The following is a 27906-nucleotide window of genomic DNA, read 5'->3' as shown; positions in this document are numbered from 1 at the left end:
GTTTTGACGCAGCTTCGGTTTAGTTTAACCGGATTGAATTAATTTATTTTGACGCAGTTTCGGTTTAGTTTAACCAGATATATAGCAAAGATTGAGCGTCGTATTCATTTACTCGTCATCCTGTCGATATGCTGAATCACGAGGTACGCTCACCACTTGTTCGACGAAATTACTAAACCAATTTTTTCCCTTCTTGAGTGTGTATCTGAGGTGTGGGATGAATTTGGTATTTGGCATCAGGTTTCGCGGAGTTTGGAGAATCGTTAGAGCGTAAAGCGAGAATCAGTGATGGGCGTGTGATGTGTTTCTTTTACTTAAGTGGGTTACCTATTGCTCTTTCACTGCTTTTGTAGGGTTTTGTTTGCTATGAATGTTATATTTATGTGTGCTGCTTAGTTTTTGCCTCTCCTAGGTTAAAGCTAACGAGGGATTGCTCTGTAGCCTATAATTTTGATCTGGATACTAGACCTTATGCTTAAGACTCAGTTAAAGGCAATTCATAGAATAGAACCTCTGACCTCTCGCATCCAAAACAAGAATTTATACCCTTGACTTGTCTAATTTGCTCTTTTGTTGATGTAATTCGGTTCAAGCGTGCTGTTTAATGTTAGAGAATGAATGAGTTTTTCACTGTCAATTTAAACCAAATACTTGTCTTACTGAAGGGTCTGTGCTGGATTCTGGAAACTCATTGTTGGCTTAAATTCAGTCTATTTGATTTCTGATTCTTGAGCTGTTACTGCAACCTATCAGTTGGTTTTTTCTGGTGGATTGTTTGTGAATCGATGTTTGGTAGAGTTTTTTTAAGGTAATCAACGTTGTTCAAATGATTTATGTGATCTTTGAAAAATCCAGTAGCAAATACGAGTTTATATGCCATAAGTCTGAGCTAGCATTTAGAACATATTTTTTTTATGAAAAGTCAAAGGGGAATTCCTAGAATCAACTTGGGAGTTTGGGACCTTTCTTACCCAAAGGGACAATCAGACACTTGACCGAATGTCCTGTTTCTTATATTGTTTAGTTAATGATTTCCATTTGCATTCTTTTTTTCGTTTCTTTCGTAAAGAGAATTGTTGTTTCCCTTTGCTTTTGTGTTTGATTCTGCTGTTTCTGCAGCTGGTTCTATGTGAATCCGGCAGCTTACAAGATGATGGTCCTCCCTGTATGAAGCTTACTAGGTAAAATTTCTATTGATTGCAAGTGATATCAGTATGCTCTTATATTCCGTTGCACTAAGCACTTAAAAATGAAACTTTATTGGCCTTTCGTTTTTTTTTCCCGCTAAAATGAAAGGGTAATATATGATCCTTAGCGGGAAGAAGATTTGCAAAAAACATCTAGGACTCAAACCCTCTGTTAGACCTCTATTAAAAGAGCCAATGGGGCATTCCGAGAATCGAACTCGGGACCTCTCGCACCCAAAGCGAGAATCATACCACTAGCCCAAATGCCCTGTTGTTTAATATGTTGTTCAGTTAGTACCTCCACGTAGCATTCTATCTTATTTTAGAGATATGTTGCACTTTGCTTTTCCGGTAGATACTTACATCAAAACTCTTTTCTGTTGTCACAGCTCATTCTTTATGATCTGGCAGCTGCAAAACATAATGGTCCTCCGTATGTGAAGATTACTTTTTAAGATTTATTGATTGGACGTGAAAGAGCGGTATTCTTCTTTTCCTTTACATTATGCACTTTATAATTTCATTGCTGAAATATAATACTAGGATCAAGATCTGTGACATAACTAGGACTATATAAAGATCTGATTTTCTAATCAATTCTCCGCTTGAATTTTGACCATCTACTTCAAAAAGTCAATGGGGGCATTCCGAGAATCCAACTCGGGACCTCTTGCACCCAAAGCAAGAATCATACCACTAGACCAAATGCCCTGTTGTTTAATATGTTGTTCAGTAACTGCCTCCTATTAGCATTCTCTCTTTTATCTCCGGTTGATAATTAATCGACATTCTTTTTCTGTTTAGTGCAGATCATTCTTGGTGAATCTAGTTGCTTAAAAAACGTGGTGGTCCTCCCTATATGATGGCTGGTTAAAAAGATTTACTGATTGGACGTGAAAGAGAGGTAAGTTGTCTTTTCCTTTACATTTATCACTTCTCTTGCTGAAATGACAGGGTAATAAGATCTGCGGTAGAACGAAGACTAGATAAACTATGTAATTTTCTTCTTGAATTTCGATCAATCTACTTAAAAAAAGGTCAATGGGGCATTCCGAGAATCGAACTCGGGACCTCTCGCACCCAAAGCGAGAATCATACCACTAGACCAAATGCCCTGTTGTTAATTTAGTACATCGATTCATTGTACTGTTGTTAAACCTGTGAAAAAGAGAACTCATGCTTCACTCTGTTCTTACAGGAATATTATTCTTGGGGCTGACCTTTTGAGTGTTCTATTCGTGATGAAGCTGGCAACATGCAGTAAGTTCACAGTGTTCTTTAATTTATATTTGAATCTGACGTTAGAAGTTTTCTTGTTCATCTGAATCCAAGAAAGAAATTACGTTTTAGATCTAATAGTTGACTTTCAGGGCTTAATAGTAAAGGTGTCTGTAATTCAATATTGATCAAATGTTAGCTGGCATTTAGAACATTTGTTTCACAAAAAGTCAATGGGGCATTCCGAGAATCGACCTCTCGCACCCAAAGCGAGAATCATACCACTAGACCAAATGCCCTCGTGTTTATGTATTTCTGTTTCAAGCATTATATATCTGTGGATCTGTGGTACGAGTGGACACCCTGATGTTAGGATCTGTTTAGATTTGCAGTACCAGATGGAAATATAGTTTCTTCTTATTAATTTCATCAGTTAGTACTTAATACTTAGTCCAGAGGCTTTGTGCTAGATGTTCTCTGCTGAAGTTAACTCTCTATCTAGATTACATTTCTAAATATTTCTCGATAGAAGTTTTTCTCTTATCAGAATCTATTGTAGGATATTCTATTGTAGTTCCTCTGGTTGTAATCTTATGGGAGAAATGGTGGTTCACTCCATCGTATATGCTGTGGCAAAGTACATTTAAGATAGTTTTCAACTAATTTACATTTGGTTCTTGTATCTTATTAAAATGTGTTCTTGTTGAGAAATCTACAAAAATAGCTACACTTTAGATCTAGTTCTCTATGTTCTCTTCAGTGCGTAATAGTAAAGTTCTAGTATCAGGCTACAAGTAGCTGTTTCAGCCAGATAAACGCCTGTGCTTTTGTAGAAATTTTAAAAGGTTTTGAATTCGTTGCTTGGCCAGTTCTTAATTTTCAAATTCCTGCAGAAGTTTTTGTTTTTCATTTGAGATTAGTGTCATACTTGTCTAATTGTTGTCGTTCAGTTTTGGAGAATCTAGTATAAGATTTTTTGTCTAATGTTTTCTGCTTGAATCTGCAGATGGGAGGTGTTTTCTATTTGAAGAGATCAAATTTATTAGATGTTGAAGCCAAACTTTGGTGTTACAGCAGTTCCCTTAGGTTTCAGCAGTTGATCTTGAAACTTGACGATGACGATGGCTCCATTATTAACTACATTTGTTGGCTACAGATGACCCCGGTTAAATATTAAAAACAAAATTTGTAAGCTTGTTTCAAATGGATTTTTCTGCACAATTGGTTAAAGTTCTCTTCATTGACCCCCTCAAATCCCTTCCCAACATAGGTTCAAGTCCTACTTACTCTACGTCTGTTTGATTTTTATTTTAAAAATAAAAACGTAAAACCCTTATCATTTATAGAATTTTTTTAATAACATAAATATTTTGGAACAAATTAAAATTTTATTTAACATTTTGACCCCCTATAAAAAATTTCTAGGTCCGCCATTGATTGGTCCTGAACCACATACTTAAATACCGAAAAGGTCTATTGTGCGGCATTCTTCAGGTCCTTAAATAGTTCGGTATAGAGAGGGAAGAAAGCAAGCATTATTGAGGAACCATACCCAATACTATTTTATAGGTGCCAACTCTAGAGAAGGACAGTTAAAACTTATTTGTTTAAGCTTCTGTAATAGCATAAGATATACACAAAGTAATTAAATGCTTATTACTAGCTAATAAGCCCATTCCTTGGGAAGAAAGACTTGTCTAGAATGAGAGGAGGTGACAGGGCATAGCTTCTTCGTGAGTCGATTCTCTTCTAAGCTACTCACTGGTCTCTCGGGAAGAAACACTCCAGTGCCTCGTGGCTTAACTTTCGCTGCACATGCATCCTTACTTGGCTTGTCCATGGAACCATAGTGGTTCAACGTGTACCACATTCTTGGCTTCCGATTTTGGTAGCTACCTCCTCTATTCCTCTATCAATTATGTAAGACAGGTTGATTCATTATACATCCTTGACATTAAGAATAATAATAATAAATGATGTTATAAGAATGAAGTTATTTAAAAAAAAAAAACCTGTGGCAATGGACCGATACGATCAAGAAAGAGTTCATTGAATATGTTTGAAGGTAAAAGAAACAATCCTTCCTCTATACCAACGACAATATCTCCTTTGCAAGACATATTGGGACGATTTCGAAGAATACTACAAAACTCCCTCCAATGCGTTAGCATATATTTATATATGTTACTTAGCCCAAGATCCCATGGTGCAAATTGGTCATAAAGGTCGGATCATGTTTGGTGAACCTCTCTTGTGGAGTGGTGGTGGTGGTTGCAGTTTATGTACGTATGTGGCTTCTCTCTATGGTTTAGCTCGGCTTAAACCATAAATACCAGATTTGTGTGTAGTTGAGGAGGTGGTTATGTACATTCTTCTAACCCACCACACCAACCCGTTTGTATTATTCCTTTTCATACGACACATTTACCCCATATATAGATTTTGTTAATGGTTGACCTAAAATATTCAAATCAAAATCTATGTATTTATCTTTGCTTTGAAACAGACATGAAGGAAACTGATTAATTATTGACAATCATATTGTTATACGCTTGGCAATATTCATTTCGTCAGCGTAGAGGTGTCCAAATTTTGAATTATTCGGTTTATGTGATATTATTGGTTTTTATTTTTGAATTTTCTTGGTTCGGTTTAGTTAAGGTTGTTTAGATAAGGGAAATTAAAACTAAATCGGTTTACTTGCACTTTAAACAAAACCAGAGTTTTTCGATACGGTTTTAGTTCGATTTAAACCAGTTTAACCGAGATTTTGACAATTCTAGTTCTTCGTACAAACCAAATAGTAGGAGATAAATTCGTGTGTCTTGTGTTTTGGTTACGTTACATGTTAACAAATTGGATTTGATAAAATCTTTTGCATGTCTCGATCCTCTTGTTCGTTATCGCTATGCCTTCACCTTGTCGTTGTTCCGAGAAGATATGAGCGTTTTCATCGGATCTAGTCGTTCGTTATTTTGTTAATATGCTCCTTCATGAGAGACGCCCACCACATGTTCGACGAAAGTCCTGAACCAGTTTTCTTGGCTCACAGCTATGTCATATGTTCCACCTGTTACGGGGGCTGATTGGAGAACCTTACAGCTACCGTAATTCAGCGGCAAAGGGGTAGTAAGTACTTGTCTTTTCATATCATTGTTGTGGCTCATTCTGCTTTATAGTTCCTCTTTTGTTTAGAATGTAAGCTGTTCAGTGGGTTAATACTGGGGTCGAACGTTTATATTTTCTGAATCTTATATACTAAGAGCTTACGTTTACTACTTAGTAGATCATACCACTAGACCAAATCCCCTGCTGTTGGTAAAATATCTGTTAATGCATAATTGTTCTTGAATCTTAAATACCCTTTTCGGATGTTTTCTTTTCATTTCCTGCAGTGACGTTCTATGGTCAATCCGCTATATAGAAAATGTTTTCTTGCTGCACTTATCAGCCAGTGGACGTGAAAGCCAAGGTGCATTACAATTCTCATTCTCTTTGTAGCATTTCAGCTGTTTATACCAAAAGTATTAATCTGTAAATTGTTAGATATTGAAGGGGAGACTCATGCATTAGAACCAGGTTTTGTTCTATGGTAGTTATCAATTGGCATATAAGATAGACATCCAAAAAAGTCAATGGGGGCATTCCGAGAATCGAACTCGGGACCTCTCGCACCCAAAGCGAGAATCATACCACTAGACCAAATGCCCTGTTGTTAATCAATCTAGTTTAAGCATTGAACTCGTCATATTTTGATTTCCTTCTCTTAGTTGACTTGCACTAAATAAATATTTTAGTAGGATGTTCCTAGATCTAATCTATGAAATTCAAATTCTTATGCAATGATGTCGTTTGGATTTTCGTCATAAGTTGATTTCTGGTTTGTGTTGTTCCCTGTATGGAGATACAAGTTGGCGCAATTATTCAAAACTCTTCTGTATGGATAGTCTTTTTGTCGTCCTATTCAATTGGCTTTATGATCTTGTTTGTCTTAACATTTGACTCATTGACTAATTTTGTTAAGAACCTAGAGAATACCACTGGAGTTGTACTCTAGCTTTTTTGGCTTTCTGCTATCTAAAATCCAATTCCTGAATCCCTGAATAATTTCTTTAGCTGAACTGCATTCAAAATGTATCATTCATATCTCAGTTTAATTTTTAATGGAGCCAAAAAATGTCAATGGGGGCATTCCGAGAATCGAACTCGGGACCTCTCGCACCCAAAGCGAGAATCATACCACTAGACCAAATGCCCTGTTGTTAAGCATTTTAGTTGAAACGTTGAGTATTTGGTCTGATTTTGATCCCATTCTCTTAGTTGACTTTTACAAATATATATTTTACTCTTAGTAGAATGTTCTAGATCTAATCTATTAACTTCTAATGAAGTGATCATTTGCAGTTTTGTTTGAATCACTGGTTTGTATTGAAACTCTGTATGGAAAAACTCCAGAAATATATTGGTCCAACTGTTTAAGTTTCTTCCACGAAAAATCATTAGAAGAGTTAGTCATGTGATCTTGTTTGCCTTAAAATATGACTGATCATGTTGCTATATCAAATGCTTAGGTTATTGACTTACTCTGTAGACATTACACCCGTAATATTGCTGAAGTTTTAGTTATATACTCATAGTTGAAAGGCTGAATGTGATCTGTGACTAACGAAAGACCAAATACAAATTTATATGCAAGAATTTAGACTAGAACTTAGAAGATATGGTTTAAAAAAAGGTCAATGGGGGGCATTCCGAGAATCGAACTCGGGACCTCTCGCACCCAAAGCGAGAATCATACCACTAGACCAAATGCCCTGTTGTTAAGAATTTTAGTTGAAACGTTGAAGATTTGGTCAGATTTTGATCCCATTCTCTTAGTTGACTTTTACAAATACAAATTTTAGTCTTAGTAGAATGTTCCTAGATCTTATCTATTAAATTCTATTGAAATGATCAAACGCATTTTTGTTTGTTTGCCTTAAAATTTGACTGATCATGTTGCTATGTCAAATGCTTAGCTATTGACTGACTTTGTAGAAGACATTACGCCAGTAATATTGCTGAAGTTTTAGTTAAAGATAGTTAAAAGGCTGAATGTGATCTGTGGGAAATGAGGGATAAAATAGAAATTTATATGTAAGAATTTAGACTGGAACTTCCAATATATGGTTCCAAAAAGGTCAATGGGGCATTTCGAGAATCGAACTCGGGACCTCTCGCACCCAAAGCGAGAATCATACCACTAGACCAAATGCCCTGTTTTTATAGATTGTTACATGAACACATTTTACTAGCATTCTGTTTTTTCGTTACGAAAATATTTGCTTCCCTTTGCTTTCATTGATTGCTTTTATGCTGTTTCTGCAGCTCAATCTTTGGCACCTTACAAAATGTGTCTGTCATGACTGTATGAATTTCACTGGTTAAAAAGACATAGATTGGACGTAAAACCGCGGTAAGTTCTTTTCCTTTGCATTGTGTAGTTAATTATGAAATCTTTAAGGTATTTTTGTTCTCTTCTTGCTAAACTGGAAGGGTAATATATAGTCTGCAGTTAGGTTAGCTGTGAAAAATTTAGGATTGAATCTTGATCTGCTAAGCAAGCTGGCATTCAGAACAGATGTTTTACAAAAAGTCATGGGTGCGTTTGGAGAATTAAACTCACGACCTCTCGTACCCTAAGCGAGAATCATACCACTAGAGCACTGTTCTTAATTTAATTACATTGAATCATGTTCTTGTTTGATCCTGTGGAAAAGAGATATCATGCTTCACTCTGTTTTTACAGGAAAGTTTGCTTTTGAGGGTCCTGTTCTTGAAGAAGATGCCAACATGCAGTAAGTTTAAACTTTTCTATATCTTTATATTTTAATCTGATACTAGAATTTTCTCTTGTTTAGATAATCGAAGAAAGACATTACGTTTTAGATCTAGTTCAATTAGTTGACTTTCGGGCTTAATAGTGAAGGTGGATTGTCTTTAATTTAATGTTGATGAAATGTTAGCTGGCATTTAGAAAACATTTTACAAAAAGTTAACGGGGCATTTCTATAATTGAACTCGGGGACTTCTCGCACCCTGAGCGAGAATCATACCACTAGACCAAATGCCCTGTTTCTTATGGTTTTCAGGGAAGACATTGTTTTTCCTTACCGTTTCTTAAATAATAGTCCTATTTTGTATCAGTTAACAAACTCTTAAATTTTTCATTTACATTTGTGTTTGACACTTGTCTTGTTGCTATTGTTTGGTTTCGGAGAATTTGGTGTTACAGAGCTAGTATAAGTATTGACACTATCTTGATATGATTTATCATATCTATTACATAAAGAAGAAGAAGAAACATATGATTTGTGGCTGCTGACGTGGAGCAAAACAAATAATGAAGCAAAGACTCCAAACAGAGAGGAGGCTTTGCAGTTGGATCAATAAAAGAGAGGTCTTCTCCATTCGATTCAGTTATGCTTAATCTGAGTTGTAAAACCTCTTGCGATGTGCTTGAGACCCTTGCGATGTGCTTGGGGATGATCAATGTTGATCATCACTTCTTAGATTGAGTATTTGTTCATCCGTTACGTTTCTCTTAGTTTTGTAATCGTTGGGGAAGAGTTAATTGAATATTGATTCAGTATTTGAGTTGGATCCTACGAGATTCTATCATATCTCATGTTTACTAGTTGAAGCTGCAGCAGGGATGTGTTTTCTAGTTGAAGACTAGTTCCTTTACTACTCTCGAAAATCATTACAAGAATACCAGTAGCTGAAGTCGTAGACCGAAAGGCCAGACTACGTGCCCAACTCGTTAATATCTTTCTGTTAAAAATGGTAACAATCTTGTCCTTCGTTTGATGAGATGTTAATTTCATTGTTTAAGAGCAAGTAGTGGCGTTTCTAATATGGTCCTGCTTAAATTTGGTATATCATAAATGCTCAATTGCTGAATGCTGAAAACTCATTGATTATTTGCAGCGACGTCATCGCTCCATTGGGCAACATGGAAGGAAAGGTATGTTACAGTTCTAAAACATTTGATTTGATCATACCAAATTCTTAGTTACTACCTATTTTTGTTAAACGTCCTACAGAATACTCAAATAGAAGTCTATATCTATTGGATATTTTGTTCTTCCTGTTGCCTAACTTTGATATCGAAATGGATTTACTCGAGGAGTTTGGCTTTACTAGTATTTATATCTAGTACTATTAGTTGACTTTGTGGGCTTATAGTGAATATGAATTGTCTGTAAACTAAGATTTTTGTTGAAACATAACACGAAACCACAATCTTGAATTGTTGAATGTTTATCTTATATAGATCAGGATAAAGGAAAATATTGTCAGCTGAAATTTAGCCAATAGGATATATAAGAAAATATTGAAATAACATTTCTAAGATTCTCGAAAGGAAATAGAATATTACGTGGGCGTGATGATGATAATGGCGCGACATTAAAACTAGAAATACGTAAACACCAAAAAAACCTAGAACAAAATAGAAGAATTGAAAAGTATTATAATGTTTGTTTGTATAATTTGATATGTTTTGGATTTTATATACCACACTACTCATCACAGTGGACTAAAGCTTGGGAGATAATAATGATGACAAATCTAATACAGGAAACGAAAAGTCAACCAAGTTGTGATTTGTGAAGTACTGTAGTAGTAGTGGTGGGCTTTATTAACCAAACTTACAATACATAAATAATATGCTAATGGACGTCTCTTTGTTGCTTAGTGGTGACTGGTGACACCATATATGACAATACCTCTCTTTTTCAGTTACATCATCATGGACCTGTGGGTCGATTATACAAGATATCAACTCCTCGTTTGTTTCTGTTTACTTGAGCACTTCATCTAGTTAATACATTCGTATCACAAATGTTCATTTGCTCACAGACTCACAGTGACAGCCATAACCATAAGCTTATGTTAGAAAGGAAACATATATATATATATATATATATATATATATATATATATATCCGTGTACAATTTCTCCAATAGTTGAGAAATGCGTTCGAAATAAATGATACATTCGTTATAGACGACTTTGTAATTTTGAAAGTTTGCTAGCTTTCCATTAGCAAATCAATTTGTGTTCATAATTTTTGAATGTTTCATTGTTGAACTATTGTTGGTGAAGTTTTTTCTTAACAATTGCTAAAAGTATGGGTACAATAATTCTGCTTTCAGGAAACAAATAAAGACACAACGCACGTAACGATGGAGGAACTGGCAGAAATCCCAAACACGCTTTCATAGCTTGGCTCAACTCTCGACATAGGCTTCTTACACGGGATCGGTTGTTACGATGGGGTTTTACGGTTCCATCTATGTGTCCTCTCAGTAACTCTATGGATGAATCTCGGCAACACTTGTTCTTTGATTGCTTTTATGCGAGGGAGGTTTGGCATCACTTCACTGGTAAAGTCCATATCTCTCCTCCTCCTACCTTTGAAGCTGGAGTCAGATGGTTGAAGTATCCATGTAGGGATAGAAACATTACTTGGATTCTTCGACTACTTTACCAAGCCTCAGTGTACTCTATTTGGAAGGAGCGTAATTCACGAATACATTCCTCTCTCTCTTGCCCAGCCTCGGTTTTGATCCAGGAGATCAAAAGCATCATTCGAGCTCACCTCGGTCCCCTAACTCTTAAACAAAGGATCTCCAATCCGGATGACTCTCTCTTGGTTACTTGGTTTCGTTACTTCCTCTAATCTTTCCTTTATTGTATTTTGTTAAGTTTGTAGGTGTTACTCTATGGGAGGCACTGTTTGTATTCTCCCCTATTGAGGTTAATGAAAGGTATGCTTTAAAAAAAAAAAAAATGATTCGTATGTGACGTACTCGAGAAGGAACCTTAAAAGCGTGTGAGTTAGTTTTTACACATTAAATTGAGGCTATTACATTTAATTGGGATGACTGTTACATCCAAATCCTTATATAAATATAGGTTAAATACTTAAATTTTAGAATGCTAATTTAAAGAGAAAAAAAAGGCACATAGGTGAGTCTCCTACCCTAGTAATCCGATAAAACCAAAAAATGTCTTCCGGCAATAACGCCTCCGCTAATCTCGCGGTGGCCATTGCTCTACTTTTCGCCGGCGCCCTATATATCTACTTCTCATCGCGTTCTGTTTCTGATCCTATCTCCGATTTCCAAAACTATGTCGACTCTCTCGTAAGTAAGTTAATTGATTCGTGAAATATAGGTATGTAAGAGTAATTATAGCTAGCAAGATTTGAAATATTAAAGTGATGACAGAGAAGGATAGCGTATCCCGTGGACGAGCTAGAGGCCGTGCTAGACATGGCTGCGACACGAAACAACAAGACGGTGATAATAGCAATGGTGAACAAAGCCTACGTGAAGGAGGTTGGAGGAGGGAGGACGATGCTGGATCTGTTTTTGGAGAGTTTTTGGGAAGGAGAGGGGACTCTGCCGCTACTAGACCATCTAGTGGTGGTGGCAGCGGATCAGACGGCCTACGATCGTTGCCGTTTCAAGAGGCTCCACTGCTATAAGATGGAGACCGAAGGGATAGACTTGGAGGGAGAGAAAGTATACATGTCAAAAGATTTCATTGAGATGATGTGGCGAAGGACTCGCTTGCTCCTAGACGTCCTCAGCCGCGGCTACCATCTTATTTTCACGGTAAAGTGGTCAGTCCCTCAATTTGGAACATATAACAAAACACTGAAGTTGTTACGTTAAAATAGTGTGTACATATGTCAGGATACGGACGTGATGTGGCTAAGGAGCCCTTTGTCCCGGTTAAGCAACAACGAAAGCTTGGATATGCAAATAAGCGTGGACAGTAATAATGGCATGGGAGGACACTTGATCAACACAGGATTCTACCACGTCCGGTCCAACAACAAGACCATCTCCCTCTTCCAGAAATGGTACGACATGAGGCTCGAGTGGACGGACATGAAGGAACAGGACGTCCTTAAGAAGCTCCTCGACTCCGGCTTCTTTGACCAGCTTGGCCTCAACGTTGGCTTCCTCAACACAACCGAATTCAGTGGCTTCTGCCAAGACAGCCCTGACATGGGGGCTGTCACCACAGTCCACGCCAACTGTTGCCGCCACATCTCTGCTAAGGTCTCTGATCTCACTCTTGTTCTTGGTGATTGGAAACGCTACAAAGCCTCCCGTGTCAACAGCAAGTGGAGCCCCCATGTTGAGTGCGGGCGTTCATGGAGTGACGCCCACTATATCCCCAGGCTCTGACCCTTCTTCGTTCATATAGTGAGATTACTATTTGTATACAGAAATCCAGTATCTATTAACTGCATATGTATTTAAGTTAATCATAGCTAGCTAGTGGAGCATTGCATGCTTCTCTTTTGACAAGTAATTACAAAACATCTTATATGTGTGTTACAACAAGATTGTTTTTTGCTCTGCCTTTTATTTATACCACCTAGCTAGCTACTTGATATATAATTCACAAAAGATGAGAGTTCCAATTACAATGCACAAGCACAAGTTGGTGGATAAACCAAATGAGTGAGCTCGAGACCTCGTGCACCCGAAGCGAGAATCATACCATTGCACCAAATGCCCTGTTCTGAAACTTAAATACATGATTTCCTTTGTGTTTTGGGGAAATCAATTGATGTAGGCGGTAAGCGGTTCATTTTCTTCAGCATACAAAACGTATTTATGTATAAGCCAATGTGCGTCGTAGGATATGAAAGAAAGGTACGTTGTGGATCCACTTATTGGTTGAAACTTCAGCACTTGATTTCTGAAAGTGTGGGGGAATTGTTATATGTTAAGATCTAAACTGTTAAATGATTACGAGAAATTAACTAATACTAAAATATTATTATTGTCATTTATTGTTTAATTCAAAGAAATTAAAAAAAACAGTAATTTCGTTATAGATTATATTAATAATTCAATATGTTTAGAAAAATATATTTTGGATAGATAAAAATCTTTGGCAAATCTAAAAAAAATAAAAGGAATTGAAAAGGAGATAAAATTGGAAAAAAAAAAAAATCTCAACTAATTTAATAAAATATGATTGTATATTTGTATGTATCATAATCTAAATATTTTTTTACTAAATTTTAATGGCATATCATGTGTTAGTTCATAGCAACTGAATCTATTAAAAAAAGAGAAATAAAGTGCGTCGTCTAGTCTTAAGGAGAAAACCAAAAAAACACAAAAGCCTAATTAATATAAGACGATTTGTGACGTATTCGTGAAGAAACCTTAAGAACGTTAATTAGGACATTCCGAGAAATACATAATTGTTAAGTTGATTGTAAAGTCACACAATAAATAGATAAATAGGTTTAATTGTTGTGTACAAAATCATCAAGAGAGAGATAGAGGACATAATGACACAACAAAGACGTGAGTCTCCTAATTCCTACTAATCAGATAAACCAAAAACATGCCTCTCTGCAATAACTTCTCCGGTAGTCTCGCCGTTGCCGTCGCTCTCCTCTTTTTCGGCGTTTTATACATCTTCAATCTTCAAAACCATGCCGACAATACTCTGGTAATTGGATTCATAAATATATATTGTAATGTAGACTAAATACATAGGAGGAAGACTTTTATTGAAATATTTTTTTAATTGGTGACAGAGAAGCACTGAGTATCCGGTAGATGAGCTAGAGGCGGCGCTGGTTAGGGCGGCGGCAGGAAACAACAAGACGGTTATCATAACGATGGTGAACAAAGCGTACGTGGAGGATGTCGGGAGAGGCCGGTCGATGCTGGATCTGTTTTTGGATAGCTTTTGGGAAGGAGAAGGGACTCTGCCGCTTTTGGACAACCTGATGGTGGTGGCAGCGGATCAGACTGCCTATGATCGGTACCGTTTCAGGAGGCTTCACTGCTACAAGATTGAGACCGATGGGGTTGACTTAGAGGAAGAGAAACTATTCATGTCAAAGGAATTTATTGAGATGATGTGGCGAAGGACTCGCTTGCTCTTAGACGTTCTTCGCCGTGGTTACCATGTTATTTTCACGGTAAGGTCGTCACCCGATTTTGCAACTTATAATATAAGTACAAACAAAACACTTCAATTTATTGCTCAATAATGTCAGGACACGACATAATGTGGCTGAGGAGTCCCTTGTCTCGGCTAAACGAGAGCTTGGATATGCAAATAAGCGTGGACCGTAATGGCGTGGGGGGACACTTGATCAACACGGGATTCTACCACGTTCGGTCCAAAAACAAGACCATCTCCCTCTTCGAGAAGTGGTACGACATGAGGCTCAACTCCACTGGCATGAAAGAACAAGACGTCCTCCAGAATCTCCTAGACTCCGGCTACTTCGACCAGCTCGGCCTCACCGTTGAATTCCTCAACACCAACGAATTCAGCGGTTTCTGCCAAGAAAGCTCTGACATGAGCGCTGTGACAACCGTCCATGCCAACTGCTGCCGCCACATCCCTGCCAAGGTCTTTGATCTCACTCGTGTGCTTCGTGATTGGAAACTCTACAAAACCTCACATGTCAATAACAAATGGAGCCCCCATGTTAAGTGCTGGCGTTCATGGAATGACTGAATCTGAATGACACCTAACTATATGTTACAATGCTCTGACCCTCTTCGTTTATAATACCTAAACATTTATGTATTATATATAATATGCTTCCAACCTTTGACTTGGACATCACTCTATATCAAATGTCTTAAAACGCTGTCGTTTCTTACCAAACTATCTCTCTCTTCTTTGTCATTATGGAAACAGAGTTTACTGTAATTGACTCGGAAAGTTTCAATCTTTATCACAAATTCAAAGCTTTTTTTATGTAAGCATGAGAATCTTCAGATTCACGTCAGTCTCACGGCGGATTTTTCCGTCGAATCACTACTCCACAATCCCGTCGAAACAAGACGTTACGTCTCTGTCACCGGCAAGATGCATTGCGGCTGCTCTTCAAGAACACATCAATTCTCCGACCTCAAAAGCTGGGAAGAAGATACACGCAGATATTATAAAAACTGGGTTTTTAACAGATTTGAACATATCCATCAAACTACTCATCCTCCACTTAAAATGCGGCTGCGTGACATATGCACGCCAAGTGTTCGACAAAATACCCAAGCCAACTTTATCGGCTTATAACTACTTGATTAGTGGGTACTTAAAGCATGGATTGGCGAAGGAGTTTATTCTACTAGTTAAACAGATGGCATACTCTGGCGAAAAGGCAGATGGGTACACGCTTTCAATGGTTCTAAAGGCATCTAGTAGCTTTGGCTCGAATGTGATGAGACGGATGAGACTGCCGCGTAGCTTATGCAAGTTGGTCCATTCCCGGATTATAAAGTTTGACGTTGAGTTAGATGATGTGTTGATTACTGCACTTGTGGATTCTTATGTGAAGAGTGGGAACCTGGAGTGTGCAAGGATTGTGTTCGAAACTATGAAAGATGAGAATGTTGTTTGCTCTACATCAATGATCTCAGGTTACATGAACCAAGGTTTTGTGGAGGATGCGGTAGAGGTTTTTAATACGACTAAAGTGAAGGATATTGTAGTTTATAATGCTATGGTGGAAGGTTTCAGCAGATAAGCTGAGACTGCTAAGAGTGCAGTTGGCATGTATATTTCTATGCAACGAGCTGGTTTCCATCCGAATATTTCAACTTTTGCTAGTGTGATTGGGGCATGTTCGGTTTTGACATCCCATGAAGTTGGTCAGCAAGTGCACGCTCAAATTATGAAGAGTGGAGTTTATACGCATATCAAAATGGGGAGCTCTTTGTTAGACATGTATGCCAAATGCGGAGGGATTGATGATGCAAGAAGAGCCTTTGACCAGATGCAAGAGAAGAACGTGTTTTCGTGGACTTCGATGATTGATGGATATGGAAAGAATGGAAACCCTGAGGAAGCACTCGAACTCTTCACTAGGATGAAGGAGTTTCGTATAGAACCCAATTATGTAACTTTTCTTGGAGCTCTCTCTGCTTGTTCACATTCTGGTTTAGTCAACAAAGGTTATGAGATATTTGAGAGCATGCAGAGAGATTATTACTTGAAACCGAAGATGGAACACTATGCTTGCATGGTTGATCTCATGGGACGAGCTGGAGAATTGACTAAAGCTTTTGAATTTGTTAGGACGATGCCGGAAAAGCATAATTCAGATGTTTGGGCAGCTCTTCTCAGTTCTTGTAATTTGCATGGTAATGTTGACCTTGCAAGCATAGCTGCGAGTGAGCTTTTCAAACTGAATGCTGACAAAAGACCTGGAGCTTATTTGGCATTATCCAATGTTTACGCTTCTAATGATAGATGGGACAATGTGAGCAAGATCCGAGAGGTGATGAAAGCAAGAAAGATATCTAAAAATATTGGTCGTAGTTGGACTAGAGACGATTGATTGTAGGTACTTGAATAAGAGTCTTGTATTTATCAGGCTTTTGGGTTTGGTCCATTCATAGAAGATTGATTGGAGATGAGACTTTTTGCCTCAAGAGTGTTTTACAAAAGTGATAATTATGAAACATACAGTAAGGCTTCTTTTATTCATGCTCTTCAAATCAAATACACTGGCTCAAAAACATTTGTTCAGTGATGAAACCGCAATTTACACATAGTTGATGATTTTGTGATTGTGTTTCTGCTTTACTGTGCGTACTTAGAGTTCGTTTTTTTGGTGATCAAGACAGAGCAATTTCACCTTTGTGGAACTTGTCCATGGCCTCCTTAAACTCAGGCATTGCAGATTCGCGCAGGTTCACCAAAACCTTAAATCCACTGTCCTTGCTTCCAGCAGCAGCATCAGCAGAATATGGCAAGAAGAAACATGGTTCCATGCTTCCAAGCAACTTGTTTGATAGTGGCAAAACCGTCACAGGTCCTCCCCATCCGAAATCAATCGTGGAATGCCCTAGGTATCTCCAGTCTGTGAATCCAGTCACTCCTGTTTTACATAATCCAAACATGAAAACACGAAAAAGCTTGAACTTTGTTTTGAGTTTTCCTTAGTTTCCAAAACCAAAAAAAGTTCTTGTATGTTCTTTACCTGAACCGGCATTGATTCCATCTTTGTGATGCAGCTCTTGGAAGTCAATAAAGGAGCGTACATATTCATCACTCGCATTGGATTTGCTCTGTTTTATGAGCTCTGCAGTTTTCCAAATTGGTTGCTCTATGAGCTCTCCAGCTTTGATCTGAGCATACATTGGCACACATCCGTTTCCCCAGTAGCCTTTAGGCAAAGGTGGGTTCATCAACCTTCTAATATTTATCGCATACACATACTTCACATTCTCGTCTCCCCTAGTCTTTGCAGCTCTTACCCTGAACAGTTCAAAATTTTCTTGTTTTCAGATCAAACATTTCAAGAACTTTGATTAAAACAAACATTAAAACAATAGTGTTACTTACTTGACACGCCAAATGTAAGCACCTAGAGCTTCAAATGTAGTGAAACTCAAACCCGATTTCTCGAGCAACTGCGCCTTGAACCGGTCCAAAGACTCGTCGGTCACAAAGAAACACTCTCGTTTAACGTCTCCAATGGCTTGTCCGTACGGATCAAAGTCCTTATCCAAGCTCAAGAAGTCACGAACCGGAGCTCCAACCCAAGGCTTCTCCCTTGGACCAAGTAAACGTGCTCTGTCCCAAACCGGTTCAATAGAGATCTTAGTAGCTCCACGAGCTATTTCCGCCATAGCATTGAAGAACAGACTCGCACCTAACCCGTCGCAGATGGCATGGTGAATCGCCGCTCCTAAAACCCAACCACCACACTGAAACATCGTGACCTGAAGTATACAAGGATTAACCATTCCCTCTTCCCGGGTCGGATCCGGTACCAATCTCTCGACGAAACCTGGATCAGGCCCATCCAAATACCCAACGGACTCGAGCGTACAGTTAACAGTAGCGTTGACTATAGGCACGCTTTGACCAGCGGTGCAGTATAGTTCAAAGCGATCATCGGAGGCAGAACGACGGAGAGATCCCGCGAGAGGGTAATAGTGAATGAGAGCTATGGCTAGAGAGGCGGAGACGACGGCGGAGGGGGATTCTCCGGCGACGGTGGAAGAGGAGGAGGAGTAGACGCGGAGGTAACGGAAGCTGACGTGGAGGTTGTTATCGTTATCGAGATGAGAGAGAGAGAGTGTTTGGTCGTTGGGGAGTGGTTGGTGGGAAGGTTGAACGAGGGTTGTTTCGGTAATTTCAAGTGTCGCCATACCTTTGATAATAAAAAAGATTGGTGTCGTGGTGTGTGTGTGGTATGGGTCTTTGCTGGTTCGTTTTGGGGTCCAAATTTATACTTAAGTATCGATTAGAAAAAGGCAAATTCAATGCCTTGAGGACAGCTCATGGTGGTAGGCTTCACCAACTACCAAACAGTCAAGTCCCATGTCCAAATTTTTGGTTACCTACAACAGTTTCAAACATAACAATTTTGAAGTTTCTTACTCATGCCATACTTGTCTTCACTGTTTTTTTGTATGTCTTTTCAGATCATACTTGTCTTGTTGTCTTCACTGTTTTTTTTTTCTCCTCCACAAGATTAGTATTTTTTGTATTTTTGCTTTCGTTAAGGAGATAAAGTTGTGGTTGAAAAAGAGAGTAACTGCATGCAAGAGATATAAAAAAAAGAACAAAAATGTGAACTAGAATGCAGCTTCAATAATTCAATGGGTGAAAAGAATAATTTTAGTCTGATTTTTGGGAATAAAACGATGGCAAGTGAACAAAAAATTCTTGGTAAGAAACAATAAAATAAATTAGAAGTCGAAAAGTAGATATAGTTGGTGGAACTAAAATGGTTATGGTTCATTAGTATAACACAAGATGTATGGTGCCACTAAATTTTTTTTTTATAGTCATTTGACTGGTGCTAATTCCAAAATGTTATACAATAGGAGAAGGTTTTTTTCAACTTTTGCTAAGAAGATAACACTTGGCTTGCTATTTTTATGACATCTGTATTTTCTTTTGTCTGGACCTAATTAACTATAGTTTAGACCCAATTAACTAGAAGTCCATCAAACAAAAAAAAAATCATCAACATTTTCTTCCTCCCTTCTTTAATCAAAAACATATGCGGCCCCCAAGAATCTAGAGTCACCTTGTATCAGCTGTCGTTGGTTTCATCTTGGAACGATACAACATTAAATTAAATTTATAGGTTTGAATTCTTGGGTTTAATTTATATGTTTGAATCTTATATAATTTTCACGGGAACAAGCGGAATCAAATTTAAGTAAGATGGTGGGATGGTATTATTTAAGTAAATTAGTTTCTATTTTTTTTTAAATTTGTTTATATAAAATTAAATTATGAACATAACTACTTAGGTTTGATTTGAAAGAATACCATCATTTTATGCATTGCTTTATATCTACCCACTATTTTCCTCATTTTTTATTTTTGTTTATATTACTTCTAATTTTTAACTTATTATTTTGAAACACTTGTGAATTTATGATCTTTAATATTTGATTTCAATCCGTTCTCTCTCTTAAAGGCTCAAACATTGTATAGAGTTTAATTTTCTAAAAACAACCTATTACCATACAAGCACATCTTCTTTCATACTATTGTGAAAACTAAAACATTTACTTTCTATTCTATCCTCGATTCAATCTCCAATAAACAACAAAACACCGGTAGCAATAGTATCATTGTTCAGATCATCAGTTTTTGGGAAATTCCTAACTTTATAAGAAATATTATCTTACTAAGTCTTAAATATTTTTTCCACAAATGTAAATTATTTTTACATTGTTCATCTTTTGATGATTTATGCAATCATTTTTAAATACTTATAAAAGAAAATAAATAATTTCATGTGTATTTGATTTTAAAATAATTTTAATATATAATTATGTTGGGCGTCAAATTCTTAGAGTAAGAGTTGAAATTAAAGAAACCTTACTATATTATATCATCAAATAATAAAGTAAATTTTTCTTTTGGAAAGCTCCAAAAGATTGTCATTTGATGCTCTCTTCTTTCACAAGTATCATTTTGTTTCTTTTAATTTTTATTGTAACAAATTTAGTCAATTAACAAATAATTTGATGGTTAAATAGTTTAAGGATATAAGATTATAATATTGGGGTTGTATAGGATAATGCCAAGTAATAATTGGCTGTTTAATTTCCACACTTTAATATAAATAATTCACATGACCTTGATATTACATTATTTTATTTCATTTTCAATACATTAAATTCATAAACTAAAGTATAATTTAATATATAATTTCTAAATAACTAAATGAAAATTGAATTGTTTTTTTTTTGATAAACAGATAACTGAATATATTTCTGTTTAAAGAGAGAAGCGAATATATCTTTGCCCGTTCATAGATTTATATTTATAATATATTTAAAAGAATAGACAATTTAGTTATTAATTCACAATAATGTATTTTTATAAACCTGACACGTTTTCTATTAACTTTTCTATTCCATCTCATCAATCCCATACAAGTTTGTACTTACTCCCATTTTTGTAACTTTCATAATATTTATAGTAATGCAATGAATGATTAAGAATAGTATTTTAGAAATATTATATATATAACGAAAATATTAATATGTAATAATTGCATATATATAACTTTCACATAGTTTATGTGACTCCTATAACAATGAAATACTCTTTTTGTTTTGATTTAGTTGTTGTTTTAGGTTTTCAATGAATATGTTTGGTGAATCTTCCTGTTTTATCCTTGCTGTTTAAAATTTTTGACCAATGAAATTTTTATAAAATATATTAATAAAGGGTAAAACAGACAATTTAATAGTTTTTTAGTTTGTGTGAAAAAACCTTAAACGACAAGTAAAAAACCAGAAGAATTATAAATTACATTTACCTATTTGATATAAAGATTAGTGTATTTATTATCTAATTAAATAATAAAATTTTTATATGCTCTTAACTACAATTTCTCTTATAGATAGAAAGATATACATTTTACTAACCCTCATATTTTAAATCTTACATAATGTTTTATTTAATTAATAATTATTCAACTAACAATTTCCAAAATTATAAAAAAAATATCTAAAAACAATGTAAACTAAATGCGTGCTACGCACGGAGTGACTCCTAGTAATTTAAATAAATTTTGGTTAGATTATTATACTCCTATTTTAGAATTATATCGAAATTTTAGTTGGAATGATAATCAAATGTGAGATCTCTTGAAAATTGTAGAGGCTTTGCTTCAAGGTCGCAGAGGGGTTTTATTCGAAAATAGATTATTAGATTTTCACATTCATAAAATACAAGATTTCCATACAACTTGGCAACTCTAAGCCTCAAAACATATTTCCTTATGTGACATATGTCACATACATAATCCACTCAATCATAATGACTTGACACCAAAGTATCTCCTGACTTCGTCACTAATAACAGTTTCTAGTTACAAAAGGTATTTAAAACAAACATCACTGTTAACAAAAAAAAAGAAGAAGCAAATATCACTTTTAACAGCGTACATATATGTTAATGTGTTCCAACAAGCAATTCGATTTGTCTAAAATCACCCGAAAATAAAATAAATGTGAACTTTTCAAGAGAACTGCACCTTTTTCATATATTTTTCGTCTAATTCTTGTAGCACAATTATTTTTTAATTTGGAGTGTTATGAATTTATGATTCTTATTCCTTATTGTTACGTATAACGATCATTAGAATATGCTTCGGTATATTAGTTCATGTTTTATGTTGAAATTAGTATCTGTTTAAGGTTTTATGTTGATATTTACGAATCATTTTTTTTTCTTTCACAAATAGGGGGTAATACTCGAACATATATAATTTCTATTTTGAATAATATCTAATATATTTGATTAATACTTAGTTCCAAATAAAAAATTGACTCCATTAAAAATTAGTGAGCAGATCGGGCCACTTGAGGGAAGAGATTACGGATACTATCGCGTGCGTCAAACATCTCCATGATCATTTCAAAATTGTTTTTTTTTCAGTCATTTTATAATTCGTTAGGTAAGGAATCCGTTTTTATGATTATAAAACTATACTAAAGTAAGGAAGGAATCTTTCGTTATATTATTTTCCACGATATCGAATAATCCAACTTTGTGATGGGAGCGTCCAACTTGTCTGACGTTTCTTTAGTTACTTCATTTTCAACCAATAACCAAATACTACTCTTTCTTGCTGGCATCATAAATGAATCTAATAATTGCCTCATCTCTTGCCATTACTCAATGATGATCTAAAAAAAAAAAGACTATAAAAAATTGAGTGATACAGACGACAAAGACCACGACTCTTCTTCCCCATGGCTTCTTCAGCGAAGAAGCTCATCTCAAGCTTTCTACTTGTCTTATACTCCACTACCATCATTGTCGTTTCATCAGAATCTCGGTGTCGGCAGTTTAAGTCAATCATCAGCTTTGGTGATTCCATTGCCGACACCGGAAATTATCTCCATCTCTCCGACGTCAATCATCTTCCTCAAACCGCCTTTCTTCCTTATGGTGAAAGCTTCTTCCATCCTCCCACCGGCCGTGCCTCTGATGGCCGTCTTATCATCGATTTCATTGGTACCTAATTTTTCCTCTCTTTTAGGCAAAAACCACTTGTGCTCTCATCTGCTTTAGGTCTTTCTTGCGTGAACATCAAGTAATAAACCCTACTTCCTCCAGAGTTTTTTGTAATTTATTCTTACTATTCAAACAGCCGAATTCTTGGGACTACCGTACGTACCGCCTTATTTTGGATCCCAAAACGTGAGCTTCGAACATGGGATCAATTTTGCGGTGTATGGAGCAACCGCATTGGATCGAGCGTTTCTTGTGGGAAAAGGTATTGAGACTGATTTCAGCAATGTGAGTCTAAGTGTTCAGCTTAACACCTTTAAGCAGATTTTGCCTAACCTCTGCGCCTCATCCTCTCGTGGTTAGTAAACTTAGCCTTGTTCACTTCTATATCATTGATGATGAATCGAGCTTGGTTTTAACGGGGTTGATTTCTTTCTCTGTGTTCAGATTGTAGAGAGATGCTTGAAGACTCACTGATACTCATGGGAGAGATTGGAGGAAACGACTATAATTACCCGTTTTTCGAAGGCAAAAGTATCAATGAAATCAAAGAGCTTGTTCCTTTAATCATCAAAGCTATTTCTTCTGCAATTGTGGTAACAAATCTTTACATTTCCCTCCGCCAACACAAAAAGGTGTTTTATGTTTTTTTTTTATAACAAATTAAGAAACAAAACTACAGGATTTGGTCGATTTAGGGGGCAAAACATTTTTGGTACCCGGAGGCTTCCCAGCAGGATGCTCTGCGGCGTATCTGACTCTATTTCAGACCGTGGCAGAACAAGACCATGATCCTTTGACAGGTTGTATCCCATGGCTCAACGAATTTGGAGAGCACCACAACGAACAGCTTAAGACAGAACTCAAACGACTCCAAAAACTCTATCCTCATGTCAACATCATTTACGCCGACTACCACAATTCCTTATACCGGTTTTTTCAAGAACCAGCTAAATACGGTCCGTTCCACTTAAAACTCTGCCACTGACCTTTCACGGTTTGATTCATTAACCGATATTTGTTTCTCTCTTATATTAGGATTTAAGAACCCTTTGGCTGCATGTTGTGGAGTCGGAGGTCAATACAACTTCACTATTGATAAAGAGTGTGGATATGAAGGAGTTGGCTATTGTCAAAATCCTTCTGAGCATGTGAATTGGGATGGTTATCATTTAACCGAAGCCACGTACCAGAAGATGGCTCAGAGTTTACTCAACGGCCCCTATGCAACTCCTGCTTTTGATTGGTCCTGCCTTGACTCTGATTCAGTGGCTAAGGAGTATTCCTTCAGCAGTTAAAATTCAAGAATTTGTTGTAAAAAGAATGTGATGATGATTATTAACAAGAACAGATTGCTTGTACGGCAAGATTTGACTAATGACAAATACTTAAGGTGAGGATCATAAGTGCTTAGTGCTAAATGCTATAAGTGCTAGCTACTACTTTATATATGATGTGGTAAATGTAGACATAATCTCTTTTTCAAAAGAAAAAAAAATGTAGACATAATCTCCATTAATTTAGATCTAACTTATAATATCTATATTTTGTTAATTAGGAAAAATAAAAAACCTAAAAAACTTACGATTTTGATACTCCAGTTTGGACTTTGCCTCCTAGGCTCCTCTGCTCCGATTTTCTCTTTTCCACGACGTCTCTTGTTGTTGTCTTCCCTGCAACCTTCCTTCGAAAGTTCGAAGTCTTTTTCTTTATGCTCTAGTTAACAAGTTGGAGGAAGCAAAGATTACATTATGCATATATGACAATAATCAATTTTATTTAATAGAGAATAAACTCTGGAAATAACAAACAGGGAATCCAATGGAGTCAGCAGTGAAAGCAGCATCATAAGTTTTGGTTTGCGGATCATGTACCACCAGTGTTCGACTATCTTGTCGAGAAAAATACAGCAACTTCTTCTTCTTCTTATTCTTCTTGTCCCCATCCAAAAGTGCTAGTGGCACGACCGGGCATTGAACTTGGAAATCAAACTTGATGAAAGTTTGATCAAGATCTAAGGAATAAATCTTGGCCCATGTCTTGCTCTCAGAGTTGAACGACCATATATCTTGGTTGGGCCAATTCATAGAGGAGACGCACAAGCGGTCGTCGAGGTTGCACATATTGAACTTGTCAGGTTTTGCATTGGCAAAAGGAGTTACAGGGATGACTTGAAAAGCTTCGGTGTGAAGATCCAAAGATATAACTTGGGTTTCTGGGCAGTCGACGGTGAACCAATAAAGCGACCCATCTACATAGGCAGGATCTCGGGAAAAAATCCGGTAAGGTGCAGAGGGAGTGACATACCTCCAGGCATTGGTGGTGAAGTCGAAAACTTCGCATGTAGTAGCAGTACCGTCCTCTAGGGACAACTCGGAGGAGTTGTATAACCAAACGGCCTTGTATCTGCCTGTGAATTTGTCCTTACCGAACCCAAGCTCAAAAAAAATGGTTTTTCCTGTGTCGATTATGAGTTGGTTAAAGCTGGAAAGAGGAAGAACTCGATGCCACCTAGTGGTGGGATTGACCACAAAACCCGAGCGGTCGGGAAAGTAGAGACAAACGAGACCGTCACAGCAACTCTCAGCAACAAAGTAATATGTGTTATCCCAAGGAGTAGGGATCTGGAGCGATGATGATGAACCCACCACCAATGTTCTTAGACATTCGATTTCCGAGATTTGTTCTACGTCCTTCGGTACAGTGAGACCATCCCCGTAAACAAGTACAGGCACCATAAGAACATCAGGATCTCCTGATTGCTGACGATGCTTGTATTGTCTTTCTTGGAATAAAGGGGATTCGATAGTTGATTTCCACTGCTTCGATACAGCCTTGAATCTCATCAGAGATGTCGCTGGAGCTCTCTCGAGGATGAGCTCTACGACATCGTGGTAAAGACATTCCGTTCTCGAACAAAGTTTTTTCGACATAACGTTGTTGCAAAATAATAATTCTCTTCATCGTGCAGAACCCTTATGTATACTAGTTATCTGACCAAAAAAAAAAGAGTTAACTTCACCAAACACTTTTCCCTTTTTTTATTTATTTATTTTTATTTTTTTGAAAAATAATTTTTCGTTTTTTCTTTAATCTAGAAAAATTTCATTCTACGGGTCTCATCAATTTATGAAGGAAAAAAAGGAAAGGATCGTCTTAATCCAATTGAACATATTGTTCCTCTATGAATATCTCCTAACTGAACTAAACTTATTTCTTTAGAAGGTATGTTCATTGGAGTTATTGTGTATCAAAATCGGATGTACAGAACGCAATATTACCGGACTTTTAACACACAAAAAAACGCAATTACCGGTTTAGTGTAACGAACTTTAGCATATAATTTGGGGGATTTATAAGTAAACAGAGGACTGATTATAGAACAAATGCATTCGAGTCAACATTATTTAGACCATTTTAATAAAATAAACAATGGGTTATACACTATCAAAGACAGACAAAGATGGTAATCTACCATGACTATGCGAAAGAAACTAAATGAATTACTGACAAAATAAAATAGAGATAAAATTGTAGCAAGCTATTACAGATCAATAAAAACAGAAAGAACAGGTTTGCACTATGAAGTTCTTGAATATACAGATATGCTCCAAGATTCATGTTGTCGTATTTTTTTATCCCTCTTCAAGTGCCACACATAACTATCATAATAAAAAGATGCATTTTATTGGCACCTAAATATATTTAAGCTACAGTAAAGGAACAACCTAACAGAGGAAATATGCCTTTGCAAGAAACCATCTGTTAACTATTCCAAATATAATAATTTTGTTTCTTCTTCCAATGTAGTATAAATGTATACTAACTAGATTTTAACCCGCGGTATACCACGAGATAATTTTTTATGACTAAAAATTTTAAACTTTAAGTTATATTGTATCTGTTTTTTCTGTTAATATTGTTTGTTTTGTTTAATGTTTAAGATTGTAAAATTTAATTTTGATTATTAATTCACCCATGATACAATTTGTTTTTATATAATCGTAATAAATAAACTTAATTAGATATGTCTAATATTCTAAAATTGATGGTGTTAACAAAAGAATATGATGAAGATTTAACCCGCGTTCAAGTGTGGGATTATTGCTATTTTAAAAATTTATATAAATGTTAAGGTAAACCGTCTAACCTTATAATTCGTTCTGTAATATAACTCCGTTTATGACATTTTTAACATTTATAACCTTTTATTAATTTTAATTATATCAATAATCATATTCTGAAATTTTTGAATTGATGTTAAAATATATTAAAAAATGATAAACCAAGTGAAATATAAAAAAATTATTTTAGATATACTATCACGATATTATATTGAGGTGGAGATAATTTAGGAACATTATATTGAAGTCAAAAAATTTGGATGGATAAGAGGATATTTACCCAATTTACGTACCTTATTTTTGCTTATTTCGTTTTTATTTTTCATTTTAAAAAAAAATATTTTAATGATAATGACATTCGTTGTAAATACCTTTAAATTCCAACCTTTCTTTAAAACAAATGCTGTAAAAATGTTAATATAGATGTACAATACATATATCATTAAACGTGATGACATATCACTTTACCTGAAATCTTTGGAAAATGTAGCAAAATTTAATAGTGGGAACGATACAGATTTTTTTTTTTTGAATTGAATGTAAAATTTTATTCAATCGAAAAACCTTTTGTACAATGAATGCTTCGGTATGTTTGAGTGTGGTTTGAGATAGGGATTAAAAGCTCAGAATTTGTTTTTAAAAAACTAATAGAAGTTATCTCCGAAGAGGTGGAGGAGTAGAGAACCAAAGCTGAAGTCCATCAGCATAGCGTTGGTCTCCCATTGATGCTATCAAACTGAGATGATTTCTGATATTTTTGTCAATGTGCTTGATGGGAAGAGCTTGCGGGTTGGAGGGGTCACCATGCCGACGAGCATTC

The 27906-nt window shown here is 36.2% G+C and overlaps 5 protein-coding genes, 2 long non-coding RNA genes and 2 pseudogenes across 12 annotated transcripts; 6 read left to right on the top strand and 3 right to left on the bottom strand.

The window, feature by feature from the left end:
• Positions 1-6: 6 nt before the first annotated feature.
• On the top strand, positions 7-3659 carry LOC147946830 (uncharacterized). Of its 4 annotated transcripts, none has more exons than XR_015595505.1 (8): positions 7-143; positions 241-318; positions 666-808; positions 1120-1181; positions 1577-1669; positions 1997-2091; positions 2386-2447; positions 3412-3659. It is a non-coding gene; the product is annotated as an uncharacterized LOC147946830 (long non-coding RNA). The 4 variants fall into 4 exon arrangements; XR_015595506.1 differs by having other exon boundaries at positions 1992-2091; XR_015595503.1 differs by lacking the exon at positions 666-808 and having other exon boundaries at positions 1992-2091.
• Positions 3660-3940: 281 nt separating this feature from the next.
• On the bottom strand, positions 3941-4562 carry LOC104776928 (uncharacterized). Its single transcript, XM_010501103.3, has 2 exons — positions 4418-4562; positions 3941-4314 (listed from the first exon to the last, which is right to left on the bottom strand). The coding sequence occupies exons 1-2, from the start codon at positions 4523-4525 to the stop codon at positions 4069-4071; spliced, it is 354 nt and encodes a 117-aa protein (XP_010499405.2). The 5' UTR covers positions 4526-4562; the 3' UTR covers positions 3941-4068.
• A 356-nt stretch (positions 4563-4918) lies between these two features.
• On the top strand, positions 4919-11245 carry LOC104776927 (uncharacterized). The gene is made up of 7 exons (XR_766186.3): positions 4919-5534; positions 5801-5877; positions 7773-7860; positions 8194-8242; positions 8665-9230; positions 9375-9411; positions 10605-11245. It is a non-coding gene; the product is annotated as an uncharacterized LOC104776927 (long non-coding RNA).
• A 141-nt stretch (positions 11246-11386) lies between these two features.
• On the top strand, positions 11387-12812 carry LOC104776926 (uncharacterized protein At1g28695-like). Its single transcript, XM_010501102.2, has 3 exons — positions 11387-11597; positions 11682-12071; positions 12153-12812. The coding sequence occupies exons 1-3, from the start codon at positions 11460-11462 to the stop codon at positions 12651-12653; spliced, it is 1029 nt and encodes a 342-aa protein (XP_010499404.1). The 5' UTR covers positions 11387-11459; the 3' UTR covers positions 12654-12812.
• Positions 12813-13726: 914 nt separating this feature from the next.
• Positions 13727-15177, top strand: LOC104776925 (uncharacterized protein At1g28695-like). 2 transcript variants are annotated; one of them, XM_010501099.2, is made up of 3 exons: positions 13727-13941; positions 14030-14419; positions 14498-15177. In XM_010501099.2, the coding sequence occupies exons 1-3, from the start codon at positions 13834-13836 to the stop codon at positions 14507-14509; spliced, it is 510 nt and encodes a 169-aa protein (XP_010499401.2). In that variant the 5' UTR covers positions 13727-13833; the 3' UTR covers positions 14510-15177. The 2 variants fall into 2 exon arrangements, with proteins under 2 accessions (XP_010499401.2, XP_087365023.1); XM_087508897.1 differs by having other exon boundaries at positions 13728-13941; positions 14030-14424; positions 14502-15073.
• Positions 15177-16964, top strand: LOC104776923 (pentatricopeptide repeat-containing protein At1g28690, mitochondrial pseudogene; annotated as a pseudogene). Its single transcript, XR_015595502.1, has one exon. The product of XR_015595502.1 is annotated as a pentatricopeptide repeat-containing protein At1g28690, mitochondrial pseudogene (transcript).
• On the bottom strand, positions 16922-18851 carry LOC104757214 (inactive tetrahydroanabasine acetyltransferase pauper allele-like). The gene is made up of 3 exons (XM_010479942.3): positions 17806-18851; positions 17441-17718; positions 16922-17338 (listed from the first exon to the last, which is right to left on the bottom strand). The coding sequence occupies exons 1-3, from the start codon at positions 18615-18617 to the stop codon at positions 17076-17078; spliced, it is 1353 nt and encodes a 450-aa protein (XP_010478244.2). The 5' UTR covers positions 18618-18851; the 3' UTR covers positions 16922-17075.
• A 3608-nt stretch (positions 18852-22459) lies between these two features.
• On the top strand, positions 22460-24368 carry LOC104776922 (GDSL esterase/lipase At1g28670). The gene is made up of 5 exons (XM_010501095.3): positions 22460-22965; positions 23102-23320; positions 23410-23558; positions 23645-23921; positions 24001-24368. The coding sequence occupies exons 1-5, from the start codon at positions 22701-22703 to the stop codon at positions 24258-24260; spliced, it is 1170 nt and encodes a 389-aa protein (XP_010499397.1). The 5' UTR covers positions 22460-22700; the 3' UTR covers positions 24261-24368.
• Positions 24369-24737: 369 nt separating this feature from the next.
• LOC104778930 (F-box/LRR-repeat/kelch-repeat protein At1g09650 pseudogene) lies at positions 24738-25895 on the bottom strand (annotated as a pseudogene).
• Between the last annotated feature and the right edge of the window lie 2011 nt (positions 25896-27906).

The sequence above is a fragment of the Camelina sativa genome, chromosome 3 (genome assembly GCF_030686135.1).
Source record: "Camelina sativa cultivar CO46 ecotype springtype chromosome 3, ASM3068613v1".
Taxonomy (NCBI): Eukaryota; Viridiplantae; Streptophyta; class Magnoliopsida; order Brassicales; family Brassicaceae; genus Camelina; species Camelina sativa.
This window is presented reverse-complemented; position numbering and strand designations above follow the sequence as displayed.

Excerpts from the sequence above, each read along its gene's own strand:
- LOC104776928 (XM_010501103.3), bottom strand. The coding sequence starts at position 4,525 with ATGTCTTGCAAAGGAGATATTGTCGTTGGTATAGAGGAAGGATTGTTT. Across the intron at positions 4,315-4,417 it reads GTATCGGTCCATTGCCACAG|AGGAATAGAGGAGGTAGCTA; the intron begins GTTTTTTTTTTT and ends CATAATTGATAG.
- LOC104776926 (XM_010501102.2), top strand. The coding sequence starts at position 11,460 with ATGTCTTCCGGCAATAACGCCTCCGCTAATCTCGCGGTGGCCATTGCT. Across the intron at positions 11,598-11,681 it reads AAAACTATGTCGACTCTCTC|AGAAGGATAGCGTATCCCGT; the intron begins GTAAGTAAGTTA and ends AAGTGATGACAG. Across the intron at positions 12,072-12,152 it reads GCTACCATCTTATTTTCACG|GATACGGACGTGATGTGGCT; the intron begins GTAAAGTGGTCA and ends TACATATGTCAG.
- LOC104776925 (XM_087508897.1), top strand. The coding sequence starts at position 13,834 with ATGCCTCTCTGCAATAACTTCTCCGGTAGTCTCGCCGTTGCCGTCGCT. Across the intron at positions 13,942-14,029 it reads ACCATGCCGACAATACTCTG|AGAAGCACTGAGTATCCGGT; the intron begins GTAATTGGATTC and ends AATTGGTGACAG. Across the intron at positions 14,425-14,501 it reads CATGTTATTTTCACGGTAAG|CGACATAATGTGGCTGAGGA; the intron begins GTCGTCACCCGA and ends AATGTCAGGACA.
- LOC104757214 (XM_010479942.3), bottom strand. The coding sequence starts at position 18,617 with ATGGCGACACTTGAAATTACCGAAACAACCCTCGTTCAACCTTCCCAC. Across the intron at positions 17,719-17,805 it reads GCTTACATTTGGCGTGTCAA|GGTAAGAGCTGCAAAGACTA; the intron begins GTAAGTAACACT and ends TGAACTGTTCAG. Across the intron at positions 17,339-17,440 it reads TGGAATCAATGCCGGTTCAG|GAGTGACTGGATTCACAGAC; the intron begins GTAAAGAACATA and ends TATGTAAAACAG.
- LOC104776922 (XM_010501095.3), top strand. The coding sequence starts at position 22,701 with ATGGCTTCTTCAGCGAAGAAGCTCATCTCAAGCTTTCTACTTGTCTTA. Across the intron at positions 23,321-23,409 it reads CTGCGCCTCATCCTCTCGTG|ATTGTAGAGAGATGCTTGAA; the intron begins GTTAGTAAACTT and ends CTCTGTGTTCAG. Across the intron at positions 23,559-23,644 it reads CTATTTCTTCTGCAATTGTG|GATTTGGTCGATTTAGGGGG; the intron begins GTAACAAATCTT and ends ACAAAACTACAG.